At 43.4% G+C, this 18919-nt stretch overlaps 4 protein-coding genes across 4 annotated transcripts; 2 read left to right on the top strand and 2 right to left on the bottom strand.

The window, feature by feature from the left end:
• Positions 1-9458: 9458 nt before the first annotated feature.
• On the top strand, positions 9459-10787 carry GL218_00924 (Ribosomal lysine N-methyltransferase set10; the record flags this gene model as incomplete). The annotated part of the gene is made up of 1 exon (XM_033577371.1): positions 9459-10787. The coding sequence occupies one exon, from the start codon at positions 9459-9461 to the stop codon at positions 10785-10787; it is 1329 nt and encodes a 442-aa protein (XP_033441802.1).
• Positions 10788-11024: 237 nt separating this feature from the next.
• GL218_00925 (uncharacterized protein) lies at positions 11025-11568 on the bottom strand (the record flags this gene model as incomplete). Its single annotated transcript, XM_033577372.1, has 2 exons — positions 11025-11137; positions 11211-11568. The coding sequence occupies 2 exons, from the start codon at positions 11566-11568 to the stop codon at positions 11025-11027; spliced, it is 471 nt and encodes a 156-aa protein (XP_033441801.1).
• Positions 11569-15029: 3461 nt separating this feature from the next.
• On the top strand, positions 15030-16358 carry GL218_00926 (uncharacterized protein; the record flags this gene model as incomplete). Its single annotated transcript, XM_033577373.1, has 1 exon — positions 15030-16358. One exon carries the CDS (start codon positions 15030-15032, stop codon positions 16356-16358), a length of 1329 nt encoding a protein of 442 aa, XP_033441800.1.
• Positions 16359-18509: 2151 nt separating this feature from the next.
• Positions 18510-18776, bottom strand: GL218_00927 (uncharacterized protein; the record flags this gene model as incomplete). The annotated part of the gene is made up of 1 exon (XM_033577374.1): positions 18510-18776. One exon carries the CDS (start codon positions 18774-18776, stop codon positions 18510-18512), a length of 267 nt encoding a protein of 88 aa, XP_033441799.1.
• Between the last annotated feature and the right edge of the window lie 143 nt (positions 18777-18919).

The following is an 18919-nucleotide window of genomic DNA, read 5'->3' on the forward strand; positions in this document are numbered from 1 at the left end:
TAGATTTTCGGGTCAGTCCGCGTCTAGTAGTATATTAGGCATTTACACGTAGCTCAAGCGCTTTCTCATAGCAGTGAATTTTAAGTATATTGACCATCTTCCTGTCTATGATAAAAGCAGATGCTGTTCTATATGTAAGTGTTAATGTGTACGTCTCTAGCAATCCTAAGTCGTAAGCCTTATTGATGATCCTTACGACAAACTCCACAAAATGAGGCCATGGGCTGATCTGCCGAACCAAAACATGACGAGCCCAACTACCAGGGTCGATATACCCTTGAGCGACTATTCCTTAACCTGCTTTAGAAAAAGTAATATCCCATAAGCGTTATAGGTAGGAGGCTCAGTTTACGATTTCCTGTCTCAAAATACAAATATGATCGGCGCTGTCACATGAGTCTGGCTTCATGCGGGTTCAATGTCGGTAGTGGGGTCAATAGGCTAAACAGGTAAAGCAAGTTACGAGTTATATTGATGGGGAAGTCAGTATACCCTGCAAGGGTTTTTCTTCTTTCACTTTCCTCTCTTCGTTTCGGCCGACGTTGTTTCAAGCCAAACGAATAGGAACATACATAATAGCACTCGCAGGGATCAATGGCATGTCTTTACATAGGTACATAGTTATAAGTAACAAGTACAAGGGTGAATAGAAACGGTAAATCATTACAACTTATCCACTTAGTAGCTCTAGTTCCAGTCGTCAAATGCAACGGACCGGCCGTGATAACCGACATAGAGTCACCATCAACTCGAAGCTAAACTTTATTCCGCATTAGAAAGTTATATATCTCTGTTTAAAAGCAAGCCCCGAATGTGTAGTAAATAGGTATTTGGGTTCTGTTCGTATATTGATAAGTCGGTGTAAGTGTTAAAAGTTGATCGAGCGGGTCTCTTCGCATGTACTCACCCATAATAGTATAATACATAGCAGTACATACACTATTACTGCAATGGTGATCACTCTCCGCCCTCTGCGGCATAAACGGTAGGGCTCATAGTGGATAGTTACATTGTACTATGTATGTGGGCAGTTACTGTCAGGGGACGAAAGGACTAGAGGGACGAAAAAGAAGAAAAAAAAGGCTCAATTACCGTCACTAGTGTAAGACCCTGCATACATACACTAGAGCTAAAATAATGGGTCGGAAATTATTGCACCTGGGCATTTTTAGTCTATGTAACGAATTTCACTTAGGTTAGGTACCTAATGAAGTTACCAAAAAGCTTTTCTTATATAGGAGGTACCTATATATTATTTACCACAAGACATAATATCGATTAGAACATAGTGGACAGTGGATGTTACTAAATCTCTACTTGCTAATTCGATATATTGCTAAAACTGATGTGTTATAGTAATGCGAAGTCTTGCATATTGCGACTTGAGTAAACGAGGTTACCGGACGGATGGGAATATTATAAGTACAGCCTTGTCAAAATGAGCTGCACCTAAAAAGAGGAGCCCGAAAGAGGAACCCATAAGAGGAGTTCCCACGTGTCGCCGTGACACCAAGAAGAGGCAGACTAAAGAGTCTCGAATCCACAGAGACTACACATACCCGTACACATAGCATAGTGACGGGGTTCTCGCAAAAGTGTTTGCAATATTCTCAACCCGATATTATAGACTAGGTTCTCCATCTTCTTAGGTGGGAACCCCTCATTCGCCAGTGATATTTACCTCGGAAAACTAACTCCCAAAATAATAACATCTAAATATACTCGCTATATAATACGCCAAAAAAATAATAGGTTATCGGTGTTAAAGACTACCTTGTAGGATTCCCGATCGCAACTGCCAGCCATCGTACCTAATTAGGTAGGTTACATTGGCGACTCTGACATAGGTCGGCGTTAAACGAAGACAACCGGAAGACATGCGGGATGGGGAATTCCCTTGCCCCGATAACAACGGGCTACATATATTTTAGGTCTAGATCTAAAGCCTATAGCACCGTAAAGGGGTAATATCGTAAATGTCTACTCCGTATACTCCATTGAGAAATCCAATAACTGGCTATTGGCAAAAGGCCATTTCGTAAACCAAATAATCCTAAAAGCCGATAAGCCAGGTAAGATCCTGCGAATTTGCGTGACCTTACATATGGATGCACGCAAGGTCGCATTCGTCCGTCTGACGTTAAACAATTATAGTGAAGACGGGAGTGAGCAAACATAGATAGTGTATGAACATCACATCCGTGCCCATCCCCAAAGATAGCGTAATACCTATTGGAGGTTGGACTCTACTAATATACAGTACTGAGTTGGTGCACACCGGTCTGCCACCAAGGTTGTCGATCAAAAATATCGGTCGCTTCTGTAGTTGTCATAACGGCTGGAACCCCTCTTACGTAGGTGGATTTGATACTTGACCTTCGGCGCTGAAAAATAAATGATGCTTGGTAATCTCGCCTAGAAAAAAAATTTGGTAGCCTTGTTCTTATCTAATGAGAATGCTAAAATAACGATGTCTTGTTGGCGAATACGATTCCATTTTACCGGTCGTGTATGGATGCCCAATAGCAACACAAGGCTTTGGTGGAGCGGGAATATGCCCAGATTGACGTGCAATATCCGTAGACGGATGCGGCTCGATTAAACTACTTAGACGGCATAGTTGACCTCTGACAACATCGCGGCATAATAGTTTTCATTTAAGTGTATTCACTTCTGTCACTCTAGTATAAGCTAGCACGCCTTATAAATATGCGACGGCAGTTGACGAAGTTTAACAAGTGATGTTTTCATCTACATAGTAGTTAGACATCCACATCTTATTCATCTCGAGAGTTCCGGTCGTGTAACTATATGATTCGCACTGTTTGCTTACCAGATGCTGTACCAGATGTTGTACCATATGCTATTGGCTTATTCTTATTAGAAATGTGCTCGTATGAACCAGCACATAGCTATATTTATCGTCTCAATTCTAGTTAATGATATTACCGAAGTCTGACTTATTAAGAGTGCAATGCTTTTTTGCGGTATGACTTGGAGTCTTGGGGATTCGCAAGATAGCTCTTGGCGTAAGTTTGTGGCATTTCTTAATAGCACAGAACCTAGTGAATGGAAAATTCGGACTTCGTGTATTGTGATCACTTGTATCCGTCTACGGGAAACATGCAGCCTTCCTCCGAGGTTGGCCATGTGCTTTACCGCCTTATGACATTCCTTGAGTACCAATAATCAATGGTATAACGAAATACTATGATGTCCTTCCTATCCATGTCATCCTTTACCACGGTTTCTAGAGCCCAGTCGCCTACATAACGCCGCATAACCATAACCCTTACCTAAAACACCAGACTCCAAGCATGCCAGATCCTATTTTGGCTACGCTGATGTGCTCCTCACTCCTCAAAAAATGCCCGTAATTGAAAAGCGTGCAGCATGACCGAATACAAAGTGAACCGGCACTATGCTGATGATCTATATCCTTAAAACAATCAAAAGCATTTCGACTCCTGTTATTTCCTTAATATGCCGTGTATCTCGTTTGTCGAGTTTTGTTTAGACGTATGGTGTGGACCTCTTGCTTCTTCTAATCATATACTCCCATGGTGGCGGTGATCGCGGCCGACAATCAGCTAGAAACTGTTAGTAAGTCCTAAATTTTAGTAATAAAAAAAGTAAAATGTTTTCGTCTCTCCCACTTTCACCTCCATGGGGGTAAGGGTTCTCAAGCCGAAAGGTAGATATGCGAGTTGCGTTGTTTCGTTATGTTCCAGAGCACAAGGTGGGGGTTGTCTTCTAAATGTCGATATCTGCGGGAGGATCCTTGCAAAAATCTGCAAGTGAGAGGATGAGGGGAGCTTACAGCATAATTCATCATGTCTGGTCAGAAATCTGTCAGTGACCGGTCAAGTGGTTTATGAAAATGAAGTATAAGCAGCATGTGAGTAAGCGTTGCTGCAAGGCTAAAGAAACACTACCTTATTTCCAAATGCGTCACGTTCGGTGCGCAGACCTTGTTTGTTCTCTCATATACTGAGCACCATCTCTGTACCACAAAGCGAAAATGCTGGCAACAATATTCCACCTGGCAAAGTTCGTGTTAGAATATGCCATGATTATAATCTAGGCGTCTAATTTAAGGTATATACCTGGGTATAATCACACATTGTCGAAAAGTTTGGGCGGCCGTTTCGATGCTATGTTCGAAAAGGATAACGTTCAGTGAGTCAGTCACTGCCGTATTATTTAAACTCTAGCAATTCTAGAGCCTAGGTTAAATAATTAAAAAGATAGTGAGTTTCGACTGTATTTCAATGGTCCGACTAATAAACTGGTTGCGCTCATAGCTTAAGACGTATAGATAATAATGGGCGAGGTTCAAGGTGGGTGGACATATGTGTGTATTTAAGTCTGCTGTATCGTCGATCGTGCTTTTTGACTAACAACCCGAAAGTACAACGCCAGGAACCCTTGGCCAGGTGTGCCTGGATTCATACAGACCACGCTACCCTTTCTAAAAGTGCCAAGACCATCGCCCACACCTACATCGCTGATGACATTTGGATGGGCTTGTTGATTATCGTCGGTGTACCATGATCCTTGCGAGACAGGAGTTAGCCGGTACTGGAAACTGCTTATGCGGTCCAGTCTCCAGTCTCCGGTAGTATTCTAGCCTAACTACCATACATAGTACATATTACATATGTAAATAGGGCTTGGTTTGAACTTGCCGGGGAGAGCTGGGAGTGCCACTGGGGGTCTACCGCGTACATATGTACGTATTCGTCCGAAGACCCATCTTCATGGTTCGAACCAACGATTGACACTTCGTCGGTGGTCTGACAAGGCGGGTCTCCTTTACTAGCGTTGGGCTACCGTGCTTAACCCTGTTGACCCTACAGAGTACATTACATAGGTTAACGAATTGACACGAGTCCAAGGTCCAAAAACAACCATTTCCACGGACTATTCTCCGAGTTATTAAATACACCCTGTACTTATTATCATGTACGTCAGATAGAGAGCTAGACCGCATGATATAAACAACAATGACAAGCGCTTCAGTACATACCTAAGGTAAGCAATCTCTCCTCTGGCTTACTGACTTTGCATAACCGGGTTACATTCGAATATTACGTTGTAGGTACATAGTACAGTAAGAAATTTACAAATACCTAAGTGATTATACATTTCCTTTGCATACTAATGTATAAGATACTGTATGTAAAACATAGCGAACACGGTGTTATTATTATGTATTGTTGTTGTTGTTGTTGTTGTTATTGTCACATTGTAATACCGAGGACTCGGCCCAGTATCCACTTATACAACATGGGAGAAAATACCCGCCGCGAGAGTCTTCCCGACAGCGCTGTCACCGGCGCCAATTAGAGGGAAAACCAACGCAGTTTGACAGTCTTGTTCCTTGCAAACCGGCTAAGGGTCAGCCAAGTACCGGGCTAAGGTAACGCAACAGGTCAGTAACCGCATGTTTGGGTCTGTAAGTACCTAACGGTTAGTTCTCTGTTTCCTGTTCTAGAACAGCGGCACTAAAGCGCGCACTGAGACATACTCCACCGGAGAGACATGGAATGAAAACAAAAAACAAGTTGTTCCAAAGCCGAAGCCCGTTAAAAAGCATATTAAGAGGTGACGCAGCTAGGCAAGGGAAGAATACATGGGGAAGATACTGTTTACCCCTTCTGTTTGGTTCATTAGCCACAGGGGCCTTCATCATCGGGTATGAGTCCTCGGAAAAGAAATTCTCGATGGCAAGATGAGGGGATAATCAAAGTATTACTACCTAGGTAAGTACAGATTATCTACCCAATACATATATACATCCTTTTGACACAGCCTAGTAGGGATCTTGGATATATGCACAAAATAAGTATAAAAAGCGTGTGGTGCAGATCTTGAAGTCATATGTAGACACTGGCCGTAAGAATTTGACCCTTGTATGAACGTAAACATATCTGCTATGGCTGGCACCGGTTTAGTGTCAAGAGAGTCGAAACGCACCATCTGCTCGAAGAAGTTGCACGTGGGCTATCTAGAGCCATCAAGATCATCGTGGTCATGATAATATGCAGCCAAGCGTTGGTCATCCCCACGAACCCACGAATGAGGGCCGAAATTAAAGCCAGCATTAAAGCCAGCGAACCCTTCTAGAAGCTAAAGTGGAGTTGATAGAGCCATGGTTACAAGGATTCGCGGCAGTTTCAGCCACTTACTTACATGATAAGCACCCAGTTACCACCATATGGGTATGTAGGCATTTAAAATTTAATAAAGAAAGTAAACGACTCGATATCAAGTATCGAGAAAAGATTATTAAAATAAAGATTTTCTTTTGTTAGGCGTAAATGTCGTACACTTTTCTCTTTAATAATATAATGAATACTATATATGATTTTATCGTAGTTATATAGGTGTCGTTATTTTAGAAATCTTATTCAAGACTTGTTAAGCGCCCATAAATCATCATTTACCAAGAATGAACTTGGTTATCTTATCTTTGGTAATGATTTTAACATGGAGGATTTCAACCCCAAGTATCTTCTACTGCACCTAATATGAGCCACGTGGTTTAGCTTGTCCAGTTTATCCTTTAAGCTCGATCGAGACTTAAGAATAAAGGTTGAAGGATTCGTTCCAAATTGATACGCGAGGGACTAAAGTAAAATATACACTTAGATTTGAACACGAGGTCGTGCTGTTGTAAAATGATGTGCTAGATGTCGCCATACGTACGAGCATTAACATCCACGATCATCATTTCCAGTGGATACTGAAGAAGGCAAGGAGCTGACAAGACCAGGGCAAATTTTCAACCAATAAAGGCCGACCCAGTACAGCGTCCCGGGTCACATTTAAGTTAGATGAATCCACACTGTTGGAAGCAATTACACAATTACACGTTAAACGACAGAGTGATCATAGCAAGGGGTATAAGTTTATAAATAAGTAATATTTTATTTATTACGCGAATAAATCTATATGAGTATGTATATAATGTAGGTATATACATATGTATTTGATAATGATGTGACCATCGATTCCATCATACATTTGGCTAGCGATATGTAATTACCTTACGTAGTGTAAATGACACCGTCTTTTAGGTGCTACTTTTAAACTAAAAGGATCCGTGGGAGCGGCGCGGCTCGAACCGTTCCATTGCAAAGGTACATCAATCATAGTCACATGCATATCAAAAATTTACATAGTATAATAGAATAGAAATAATCCGTCTAGGATTAAAGCTTCATCTCCTTTTTCTTTTTTTCAATGTTGATTAATAACATGATACGATCCGTAAAGAGGGCGGTTTGAATATCATTAACTAGCAGGAAATGGAAAAATACTACTTTTACGTTTAACTCAACCCATGGCTCCCTGTCTTCTAAGATCATCAAAGTACATAGCTTAACAAGACCCCACAGTCGTGCCTCATACTTACATTAGAAATTTCGTACTGGCTACCCATAAACATTAAAAAATGGTACAGATGCTATCATAGCATGGTTTCTCCGCCACGTCGAAGCGGGTTAACTTGCCTATTAGGTCGATAACTAGTAACTACCAATACGCCTTCTTAAAAGGATGTTGGCTACGGGAAGCGCACGGAGCTAAAAGTACGTAAAGCATGTTGCCGATAAAGGTTTATGGCGATTAAACCATTCAATCTTGAAATATTTTCTAACAAGTGACAGAACAAAGATATTGGGATCACGCAAATTTCCGAGATAAGATCTTCCAATACGCTGCGCTTCTAGAAGCAACATTAATGAGCTTCTCGAAGAAGTTAAATTAGTGGCTTGACGCTATTTCTGATAGCAAACTTCCAGGTGGTCCCAAATTGTTCGAGGCATCCCACTGAAAATATGCATGGGAAGCACGGTACGCCTGTTAGTCAATGTCCTAGGCACCCTGAAGGGAGTGCCCGACATACATGTGATTCTCGAATAGACAATAGGTATACTTTCAAGATAAGAAATCAGTCTAGTAGCAGAGGTTTGTATTCCTATGCTAGAGGAGCTTATCCTGCCTGCCCAACCCGCCAAGGGTTAATAAGCCCAAAGGAAACGGGACAGCAAGACGAAATTTCATTGGTGAAAGCAAGATTAATATGTGCTATTATATTATGGCCAAGTTTCAGGTTTATGTCAAATGACCAGTGGGTGGGTGTTTTCGTGGTTTATTTCATTATTTCATGGCTTATTATCTCGCTTCTATAGATTCACCTTAAGAGTCCTGCTCACTTAGATTGGAAAACAGTATACTTGTCCCTTTAATGTAATAGAGTGGCCCACAGCTATCGTAAGAAGACCTCCAGTATATTCAAAATGAGATTTTAGGTAAACTTGCAGCTCGGGTCAATCGAAGACTCTCAAGATCTATGAAGTGAAAATAGGGGTAGAGGCTAATTCTTTAACATCACAGGATACGCCTCTTAATAGAGTAGGGAGGGTAGCGCATGATGAAGAATAAGCCTCTGATAGGTCAGAGGTGAAACGCTTATATAGAATAATATTATATCACCCAAGATATCAGAGGACGCCGGTGACGGACAAACCTTGGTTGCTTAAGTATAATAACCCATGCGCACAACTAGGAGCTTCCTCATTAAAAGCCATAGGTGTCGGCTTCGGATATCTCTCCGTGATTTGGCACTTTGCTTGACAAATCGTGTCATGCTACTTGTCTTACTAATTGATACTTGAGAGGTCAACTGCTAGCTACCTCTCTAGACTGCTATACCGCCTTTGTTTGCAAAAGCTTAATATAGGTATGTACCTAGGTATATACCTGTCCTGCTAAAGGGGATTTCATATTAAGTCGCCGGCGATGAAATCATGGCTAAGGATGGGGCCAAAAATCTTTCTCTTCTAGCTGCTACGTTAAGGGGGCGAACAAAAGCGATCGTGATGATGAGCTTCGGTGTTAGCCGTAGGTGTTACTATTGCTGGTATCAGTTATTATATATATTTAGGTTTACTGAGGCCTTCATGAACGTGTGAGACCCATTATCATTAGGCAGTATTTCTTTTTTGTGGTCGGTTTTAGATGACATCCCTTACTAAGGGGTAACATGAGTATCGTCGTATGTTGATGTATTCGGTGACTATTTCATAAAATTATGTATTAGTCTTTGGGAGTAGCGCATAAAATATATGCACATCCATTTATGCATAGAATCCAAGCCCACCTTAAGCCACCTTGAGCCACAATTGTAATACGAGTAATTTTCTTAACCTTCCATTGTACCTACAAGTTCACGGCGAAGCCACTTACAATTATATATACTTCGCACACTCTAATCTTATTACCTTCTAACAACCTAGTTTTATCAACGGTATTTGAAAGGTGCTTAATGAATATCAAATATATATACTCATAGTATTCGCGCGCAAAAAAGCACGTGAAAATTATATACTCGGGTGCCTACCTATATACGGTATACACACTTAACCACATATTCATATCTCGCAAGTGAGATGGCCACGATATCAGAACGCTACGATGCGCTACTTCGGTGGGTAGAGAGTGATGGTGGATATCTTAATCCCGCCATTGAAATATACCACGATGAGGTCACCAAAGGGTCTTTCCGTGTGAAAGAATCATGCTCGACTGGAGTGGACGATGTCATGGTTACTCTTCCGCTTTCTAAGTCCCTCTCCTATCTCGATGCTATTCGTGGTCACCCGGCTTTCGCTTCTCCATCAAACTCAGATGCCCTGGATGGCGAGAGTAGAGACTATTTCCCAGAAGGATTCTTGAAAGAAACGCCACCTCATGTCGTCGGCCGTTTTTTCCTCATGCAGCAATACCTTCTAGGACCCGAGTCCAACTGGTGGCCGTATATCCGAACCTTACCTCAACTCGAACATATGAGTAACATCCTCCCGGTAATGTGGCCATCAGACGATGTCGAGTTTCTCAATGGGACCAATGCTTCTGCGGCTATTCAGGATATCAAGTCAACCCTCAAAAAGGAGCACAAGAACGCCTTGAAGTTACTCCCGCAGAAGTACCATCTGGAGTATACTCGACCGTTGTATCACTGGGCCTATAGTATCTTCACTAGCCGTAGTTTTCGACCGTCACTTATTTTCCCCGCCGAAGCTTCGGTAGGGTTGCCATGCGAGTTAGATGACTTCTCGGTGTTGCTTCCGCTGTACGACATCGGAAACCACTCGCCACTAGCAAAGATTGCTTGGACCACCGATGAACAGACTAAAATGTGCATGCTTAAGTCAAGGCAGACATATTCAGCCGGTGAACAAGTATTCAACAACTACGGTATGAAAACTAATGCCGAGCTACTTTTGGGGTATGGCTTCATACTCCCAGAAAATGATGACCTCCACAACGACTATGTCCATATCAAGACCAGGGCGGACCCAGAGGCTGGCGATTTGGCGGCTTCGCATGTTGTGTCATTGAGGCCTATGGCTCATCGTAGTTCATTCGTCGGGCGGTCGAAACTCTTGAGCGCAGATTCCTTGAGCTGTCTCCCTTGTTTTTCACACATTCAAGATACCCTCATCGCTGCTCTATACGAAAGTATCACGAAAGGGGGAGATGAAACGAACGATACCAGCTTGAATAAGATCGTACGGGGCGATATTCAGAACGAAGTGCTTAGAAAGATTGTCGATACCTTAGGGGCAAAACTGAGTATGGATCTGGAGGAGATAGAAGTGAACGAACCGGAGTACGAGGCTATCAATAGTAATCAGCAACTCGCTATGATTTATCGTGAGCAATGTCAGAAGGTATTGGAGAACGCTCTCCGCAGCCTCTTAACGGCGGACTGTTGAGCTATCGGATGCATGCACGTTAGCATACAGGATTTATGACCAATACGGTTGATTAATCGATCAATTCATTCTCAAACTCCGCACTAGGGGTATCAAAATGCAATCTGCCGCCGACGCCTAATCATACCGGAGCACACTACTTTATTTTTCAGGCCCAAGCCGCTCTTGGCAACTAGATGACATACTCTTTCTGCCATGACATACTCTTCTGGCGCTCCTTTCCTAGTAAGTGTCAAGTTAATGACTGCGCCTGCTCCCGGCGTTCGGCTTCCACTCTCCAAATGCTCCCCCTGTTTCGTCGGGCAGAAAAGATATATTCTCATTGAGAAGGTTCAGACATGCCTTGGAAGCTGGCGTATGAGTCAGCAGCATATTCAAGAGCTACGTTATAGATCTCTTAAATAGTTAGAGGAGAGTACTTACGCAATAGCAAGCTGACGTCCCCCGAGCTAAGTGCTGCGCTCATCCTAGCTGAATTATAGCAGCCGTAAATTTGCTGAAGCGCAAGCATCCGTTCCCATAGTCTTTCAGGGTCGCCTTCTGTGCCTTCTTCTAAGGCCTTGAGGGATTCTCGTCTTCTACTCCTGGATGCGTGCGTGCTGTCCGATGAACACTCAGAACAAGGTGACGGAGATCTTGACTCTTGGAACTTGTTGATCGAGTTGATGATTCCGGATTCATTAATTGCTTTAGGACCGCTACGCGTAAGGGGACATGGTGTGATAGCATCGATGTCATCGATAATGGCCGATTGGCCCGACTCTCTCGAAGCTTGAGGCATATCGTGTACAGCTTGCTAGAATTTACCAGCCTAGGAGTGGTGCGCAACGCTTGTATCTCTTCTGATCTTGTTCGGTCATCGATGGAAAGACCACGGCGGTTTCTGGTATCTGAACTGATAGGGCGTCGTTTAGATTAGCGAAAGTAAGAGAATAATCCCGCTAGTTCGGTATTTATAAAAATTTGGTTTGTATTTATTATAGGAATAAGATTATGGTAACATTTACATATCTAAAATTGTAGGTGGATTCTCACCGGCAGAGTGTGGAGCTACAGACTCACATATATATAGGTACCTATATATATACACATCAGCTAAGGTAGTATTGAGCTATATGAGAAAGCCGAACCGGGTTGGTACACATGCTTCACTCTCGAAAGTGTTTTTGCATGGGAGAGGGTGATGTGATGATGAAACCTGCATCCTCTCCAATCACAACCATCCGGGCCACAGTCGTCAACCCCTGCTGCGGTTGCGTTAGCGTGCAGCTCTCGCACATACTGCACATACTGCAAATACTACCGCTGAGTCAAGAAAGTTTATATGTAGTACCATAGTAGGTAGGTCGAGAAGCCGGATGTCTCCAGGGACCGATGAACGCCTGACCGTAATGCCCTGAACTGGGTCGATGGCGACACGCGTCAGGCTACCGGATCTGGAGGACGTACAGCATGACTTAGGGATTATCACATAGGAGTCATTATCTATTTATCTGCATGGCGTTCGTTCATATAGTATCTTACCGGTGGGCTTTGATATAGAGTGTCGGCTGCGTATGTATATAAGGTACAGCTGATAAGGTATGTATATACGGCAACCCACCCCGCGTCATACGATACACCCAATTGGACACAAGCTTTTTCTTTCTTCTTGTCTTAATCTGAGTATCTGGGTCTTAACGATGTTCATATGCGTCTTGTCCCGCAAGATCTACCTTGGGGCTAAGACTTTTTAACTACCTAGAAGAAGGGTGGCCTGCATCATCGCAGATCTCCAACTACCGGCTGATGCATTTCCGTTATGCCCCCCCATTATCGAACCCCGTACATATTAGCTATCCCGGTATCGGCTGCGATACCATTATATGAGATGACTGAGAGCCTCGTGATCGGACGAAGCTATACCTTTACCAATCTAGTTCCTAAATGAAGGTAGTTTTTTTCAGAGGTTTTTTTTTTTTTTTAATGCTACGAAAACTATGATATATGTAAGAGGTACCTATACTAGAAAATGATAGCATGTAGATTAAGAAGGATGGGAAAAAAAGGATTTTTCACATAGAGGCTTGTAGCACGAACTTCGGCAAACGTCTGATTAGACTAATACGCAGAGTCTATCGACCACGCGGCTGGAGGAAAACGAGCGGCATTGATTAGGGTTTAGACGATCACTTCCTCCCCTAGAATGATCGTGAATGGTCTTACTACTGAGATATATAGCGTGGCGCTACCATCGCGTATTATTGCAACAAGGTTATCTGGGTAGACCAACCGCACCGCTGTGTTGGTAGAATGCATCATGTCAATCACGTAGCCATCGTTAGTATCATTAGTGCGGGGGGTTACACGCCCAAGGACAGGGATTCAGTTCGGTGATCGTACGTACCTAAGGCGACTTTCTCTCGATACTCCATTATCATCACCATCAATGTCCATGTCTCTACCTTATAGCATAGGTTTTGCACGTACGATGTCAGACGAGAGAGTTGTGGAACTTCTGGAACGATTTATATCACACAGTAGTTCGTAATAGAATCTCCGGAGTATTGCGAGACCCGTAGATGAAATCACGATCATCTGGAGAAGTTGACGGCTCGCCCGCTTACCGCCATTTTCCCATTCACCCCGACTGCAGACATACCCATACGTACATGCATTTTCTCTTATCAATCGGTAGCGAGAGGGGATCGCATCACGAGCTATTGATTTTACTCCTCCGGCCCAGCTTCTAATAAATGACGGGAAGGATTATGTCCTTGAAAGTTAACACTTATGCTTCTGCTCCTCTACGATATTTAACTATCTTATATTTTTCATATTTATTTCCATATAGGGACAATAAAATACAAGAGATTCCCATGGGGATAGTAGGCAGAAACTAATAAAGTGTACAGGTCTGGAGTGCCCAACCCCGCCACTGACATTGAAGACTTAAATCCGCACTTCAATCCTCTATTGGGTAGGGAGCTCGTTCAAAGTCTTTATACGGATATCAAAATACGCATTATCGGATAACCCATCGTAGACTAGCCCCTCTATATGGAATACATACCTAGGTTGCCCTGGGTCAATTAGGCTGCACAGGGAAAGACAAACCCCGGGGGTTGAGCTGGCTTGCATATGATCGACATCTGGAGAGACCTTGCCCCGGACTTTAGCGAACCAACAACAATAATTATCAAGGTCTAGGCAGCGGTTATACGGCTTACTACTACACCATGTTCCGTTGGGGAAGAATGGGTGATCTGCGACTCGCATTCTAAGCTCGATTTGCACATGGTGGCGTGTTTAGACAAATACTAAGAATTTAGATGCCGTCTTTGCCAAGTCGGACCTCAACTACCATATGATGATCGCCGTAACACCGGAGCGGAGGTGGAAGCCACTTTATCTACCGCCGACCCTTTCTCTCCGAGCGGATGTTGATCATATATGTGACAACTGTATCTCGGATAAGTTCTTCGTTTATCCCCTTTCTTAATATTGGGGGGACATGTTGTACGTAGTACTTTGGCCAACAACTTGGAGTGTTATCAAACACCTCTAGCACCATATTTTTAATGCTACCAATATCTTAGCTTGAACGACAAAGATGGTAGTAGTATTGCCACCGAAATGCCAATACCGAACCGGGAGACTTCTTGAAGAGGGGCATAAAATATCGTTTGTATTAAGTATGATAGAGAATAAATATATCATATCACTTTCCCATGCGAACAGCAATACGGCTTTATTCCTTAGGCTGTGTCAACTCATCTACATGATATCGCCCCGTCGCGCTTCTGGTGAATGTCGATTTTCAAGATTGTGGGATACGCTAAGTGACGGATATATGACGCGTTATACCACCACTAGGCGAGTTATAATTGGTTTACTACTTCTTTTCATTTACTATGAAATGCTTTCCTCGAACGAATTCTTCGATGATGTAGTTGTGCGCTCACAAAGCTACGCCACTAGTTTGGGCCATCATCACTGTGATACTTGATCCTAGACCAATACTTGCAGGATACAATTTGTGTGTGCCTTGTTTGCGTATATTCAGGGCGTTCTATCCACCCTGTTTGGTGTAATTTATTTCCCTTCAAATTTTCCTGTGTGCGGTATTAATCGTACTCCCGGCCGTAAATATCGAGTATGCCTGCGAGGTAGAATTCCCTACTATTTAACTTGGTGGTAGCTTCGACGCTGCGCTCAAGGTTCGAGTGATCGATTAAGTTAAATATAGAAGCTCCGGGGGCAATGATGATACGCCCGAGACAGGCGTTGTCCCTGGTCGGACTTTTCCTCAGCGGTAGTTTCTTGTTGATACTATTTTTCTACGCAAATTCTGGACGTGAATTTATAAAGCCTATCGATGTCTACCTAGGAAAACCGACGGAAGCTGCACCTACTCCACGATATAAACCAGCTCCCTCCTATACGCCGCCTCCCATACAAGACCCATTTCCAGCGTTAGCGACTTCGAACCCACCCCCTATCCCGACATACAATATTGCCGAGAAGGATGTATGGGTTAAGTATGGGCTGGAAATCGCACCGCCATTAGTGATTGGGTTCACTCGATCCTGGCCCATGCTGCTCCAAGCTGTAGTGTCTTATATTGCAGCGGGCTGGCCAGCAGAGCAGATATATGTGGTCGAGAATACCGGTATGCAACAGGCCAACGCGCGTGGCCAGCTTGGTCTCCAGCACCCGTGGTACCTTAACCACGCGTCTTTAAAGCGCCTCGGTGTAAATATCGTACAGACGCCGGTATTGTTGAGCTTCGCGCAGCTGCAGAACTTCTACCTTTCGCTATCCTATACCAACAACTGGCCGTATTATTTCTGGAGCCATATGGACGTCCTCGCACTAGGGCACGAGAACGGGTTCGAAGGCCTCACGCCGCGTGCGGGTGATCCGGGCTACAAAAGTCTATATACCTTGTGTCTTGAGGAGCTTAATCGCACACTGGAGACAGATGATAGGTGGGGGTTACGATTTTTTGCGTACGACCATCTTACGCTACAGAACCCGAAGGCGATTGAAGATATTGGCGGCTGGGATACTTTAATCCCGTACTACATGACGGATTGTGACACTTACACCCGTCTACACATGAGAAATTGGACACAAAAAGACGCCAATTGTGGAGTTATAACTGATACGTCCGTCGCGCTCGACAATCTCCTCGCTCTATATCGAGATCCGAATATAACGCCCAGCTTCCGTGACCCAAATCCCCCGCCGCCCGCAGAAGAAGACAATAAACAGGAAAGGGACACGGGAATTGTTCCTCGAGATCCCGCCGACTCTTTGGAATACTGGAAGGTATTGCTAGGTGTTGCTGATCGCATGTTCCACTATAAGCATGGCGGTCGTGGGCGCAATACATGGCAGTCGGGCCAGCATGGCGGCCAAGGCGAACCTTTTTACTACGACTCCGCGGGATTTTCAGAGGCTCTAGAAGTGCTGACAGAGGCGGGAAAGGAAGTATTTCGACGGAAATGGGGACACTCAAACTGTGACCTAATAGGGGGAGGTGGACTGAAGTTTGAGGACCAATGGCAGGTATTACAGGACTGGTAAAATCGAAGGGAAAACCACCTATTCTATTCCTGAGCGGTTAACGGTATATTTGATAGAGATATATAATTAGAAGGTTTGCTATTTTTTACCCCCATCTCTAATACATTAGATTCTCGTAGCATATCATGACACGCACCATTTCGTGACGCGCACTTTCCGGATAGATTTGTTCGATCATCGTCTATAAATTCTCTACTCAGGGCCCTGTCTATGACGAGTAGATTTAATGCATTTATCATCTCGCTCCAAGCCTAGCTGAAAACTAGCACTGAGACTCATAAGGGTAGAAATGACGATAAGGGCGTGGGTGAGAAGCCCTGTAGAAAGAGTATAGAGCATGGCATAATGAGATAAGACAGACTTGATGATGGAGGTACCTGGCCTAGCGCCTGAATAGAATCTAGAAAGCTTCCTACAGGATAATACGGGGTTATCCACCCCCCCAGTTTCCGCCGCCAGAAAATTCTCCCCTTTTACCTAGTTTTTAATAGAGGGATCCTATATTTACACCACTTCTTGAATGTATGTAGTACTCTTCGCAATTCGAGGTATCAGCGATAATAGTGTAAATTATAAGTATTCAAAATATGATAGTGTACATTTTGGGGTTTCTTGAAAGGGGTTGAACCCGAACTCATAGAAAATACTTATCTTTTGCTGAGCAGTCATTTAGTCGTTGGAAAATTAAACCATTAGTATCAGAGGATTGATCTATACAATACTTCAAGTATTCGGGCGTAATTCGTGTTGTGTAGTTAAGGAAGGACAAGAAAATGATCATCCTATCAAACTGGCTTGTCTCGAGACATCGACGTCTTCCGAGCTAGCACAACGGCCTTTAATTGGTTCGTAGTATATGATCGCCTATACCCCGTGTCTCGTCCCAGCGTTCCACTTGCGGTAAGTCAGATGGTAGCGACGAACCGCAATGCAGACTAAGTATTGTCGCCGTCTACTCTACACCATATGCTGGTAATTGCTAACAATAAGTTACCAATGACCGTAATGATATCCAAAAGGGAAGTCGTATAGAGAAAGCAAAGCAATAATTACCGTTTCCAAAAATTGTATAAAATATAGCAACTTGTACTTATTATGAGAAACCGTAACTATAGAAAATCCGTGTTATTTACGTCGGCTGACTCTGAGTAACATACAGATGATTAGCTACATATATAGCTCTACTTTTTCTAACATAGATTTCGTGTATATGATCAACAATGACCGTTTCCATCTCAGTGTTGTATTACAAACATGCAGTGATACATCTTCTCTTATTAAGAATGACTGCTCGAGATATGCTCTAGTTAAGTGTTATATTGGGAATACTAGATTATAGATGAAGGCATAGAGTAGAATACCCCATAAAGATAACAGCAGCTATCATGTTGTCTAACTAATTGAATTTAGACTGAGTGTATTATTGCTCTTCAAATATACCTCAAACGCTATGACGGCCTCGGCCGATAAGCTAAACTCTTGGGAGCATATGCAGTGTCCTCCATCTCAAGCAGTCGACCAGATCCGGATGTTGCTCAAGCAAATCACCGGCAATAATTATGCTTGCGTCTCTCGGCACCGGAGACACCTCAAGTTACCCCGTATCCTCGTCGTGTCAATTTCGTAGTCTTGGCAATGCAGAAAAAATAAAGCAGGGTGATGATGATAAACGCCTAGCCAATGCAGAAATTTCCAATGCTCCCCCGGGCAATAGAATGAATTCGGAATGGCCTGTCTAATACTGGTCTATATCCCATTGTATCTTCGTGAAGTTGTTATAGTTGAAGCTCAAGGCACGCTAATGTAGCCGTATATCTAATGCGATTATAGATAGTTGGATTCGATCCGGAATATGAATCGATCGAATCGGTATAATTCGTAACGCGCGCGTTAAATCTGTTAAATCTACACCTGCCCATGTAGTCATGCAAATGTTGTGTTGGGTATCATGGAAAAGGAATGAGAACCGCTCGGGACTCCACGTCCCGAATTTCATTCATCGCTTCGTTCATCGGTAATTTAGTGTTTATTTTGCTCGTGGCTACTGGATGTAGTCGTCGAACTTAGATGATGACGGTGGTGATTGTGATGATTATGGTGATGCGTATGTGAATTGTGTTGTCGGACCTGAGTCGCCGATGTAAGTATGTCTTATTCTACCACGAATCTTAAGGTGAAACTCACTCTTTGACGACCCCGTCGTTCTTCTTCGGCTGGACTACTAACCGACTTCCTCTCTTCCTCATACCAAGCACTCAGGCTTTTACCGCTGAACATCAAATCTTCGTCGTCTATTACTATTGGTTCCATCCACCCTTGTTTTTGCAACTCTGCCTCTCGCGTGTTTGTGTCCGGCAGGTAGTAATGCAGAGTTTCATCGCCGTGGTGATGCGACGTCGTTGAAGTAGTAGTAACCATCTTGAGAGGGGATGGGTTATGCGCCTGAGAGTTCGTGGGATTTTGCGATGATTTATTATGAGAAGATGGGCGCGGCGAACGCGGTTGTTGATGTGGTGATTTGTGATTACGTTGAGATGTCGTTCTACTTCGTGGTTTTCCGT

Source organism: Daldinia childiae (assembly GCF_008694065.1).
Source record: "Daldinia childiae strain JS-1345 chromosome Unknown Scaffold1, whole genome shotgun sequence".
NCBI lineage: Eukaryota > Fungi > Ascomycota > Sordariomycetes > Xylariales > Hypoxylaceae > Daldinia > Daldinia childiae.